At 40.9% G+C, this 946-nt stretch overlaps 1 protein-coding gene across 1 annotated transcript in view; it reads right to left on the bottom strand.

The window, feature by feature from the left end:
• The window catches only part of rhpn1 (rhophilin, Rho GTPase binding protein 1), a 14,776-nt gene that overhangs the window by 1,459 nt on the left and 12,371 nt on the right, over positions 1–946 (bottom strand). Inside the window, 1 exon segment of the mRNA XM_020625528.1 lies at positions 430–576. Within this exon segment, the coding sequence (XP_020481184.1) occupies positions 430–576 (147 nt within the window).

The raw sequence follows: 946 nt of genomic DNA, 5'->3' as shown, positions 1-946 counted from the left end.
CTTATGGGAAATATTGCTTCAGTTTTCGTACGATTCGGTTTTCGTTGGACTTTTTCGAATGGATTAATCACAAAAACCGAGGTTCCACTGTATTTTCATTAAAAGATACTAAGGAGTACGTTTAATTTTACTTTTAGTTTTACTGATTTTCATGTCCCCACAAACTAAAGATTGTCTCTTGCTTCTACGGGGCAGTATAACTTGCTATAAACAGTAAACAAGGTCCTTTTGCAACAAGTAAGGTACAGCCCAGGAATGTTTCATCGGTTAAGAGGAGGAAAAAGATGGACAGCTAAGTTGCAAACAAACACTAGAAAACAACTGAATGTCTCTGTCAGAACATTCTTCTGTTTGTACAGATGTTTTGGTTAACATCTGTTGACCCTGCTTCCCAGGACAAGAGCTGCAGAGTCAGTGGAGTTCACTCACAGCTGCACAGCCTCCAGGCACCACTCCAGCCACCAGGACCGGGGAGTCTCCTCTGAGCGTGAGGCCCAGTCCACCCTCCCTCCTCTGCAGGCAGATCACACGCACTGGGCCCCAGTGAGTCCTCGCACAAAACACTGACAGGGGGCCCTGCAGCATATAGAACAGTCATCTTCAAGTTCAGTAAGTGAAGCAGCTTATTTTAACGTCTTCAGTATGCATGTACACATTTTGGGGTGACCTGTGAAGTGGAAACTAGGATTTGAAAGGTTGAAAATAAATGTTGAAGGTGAAAATGTGGTTTTAAAACTTTGTGGTTTTGAAAATTATTGTTCAAACATTTGAAAATAGGATTTGATTCCCTGGAAAAAAAAATCATTCTTTTCAAAATAATATTTTCTTCAACATTTCCTTCAGATTCAACTCTGATCATTCTCAGATTTCTGACCCTGTTCTACCAGGGGGAAACAATTTGAAACTGAAAAAAATGCTGCCCAGGTGTTTCAGCATAGCATTTTTC

This window comes from Monopterus albus, unplaced genomic scaffold (assembly GCF_001952655.1).
Source record: "Monopterus albus unplaced genomic scaffold, M_albus_1.0 scaffold357.1, whole genome shotgun sequence".
Lineage (NCBI taxonomy): Eukaryota > Metazoa > Chordata > Actinopteri > Synbranchiformes > Synbranchidae > Monopterus > Monopterus albus.
The sequence above is the reverse complement of the archived record's forward strand: the minus strand, read 5'-3'. Positions and strand labels throughout refer to the sequence as shown.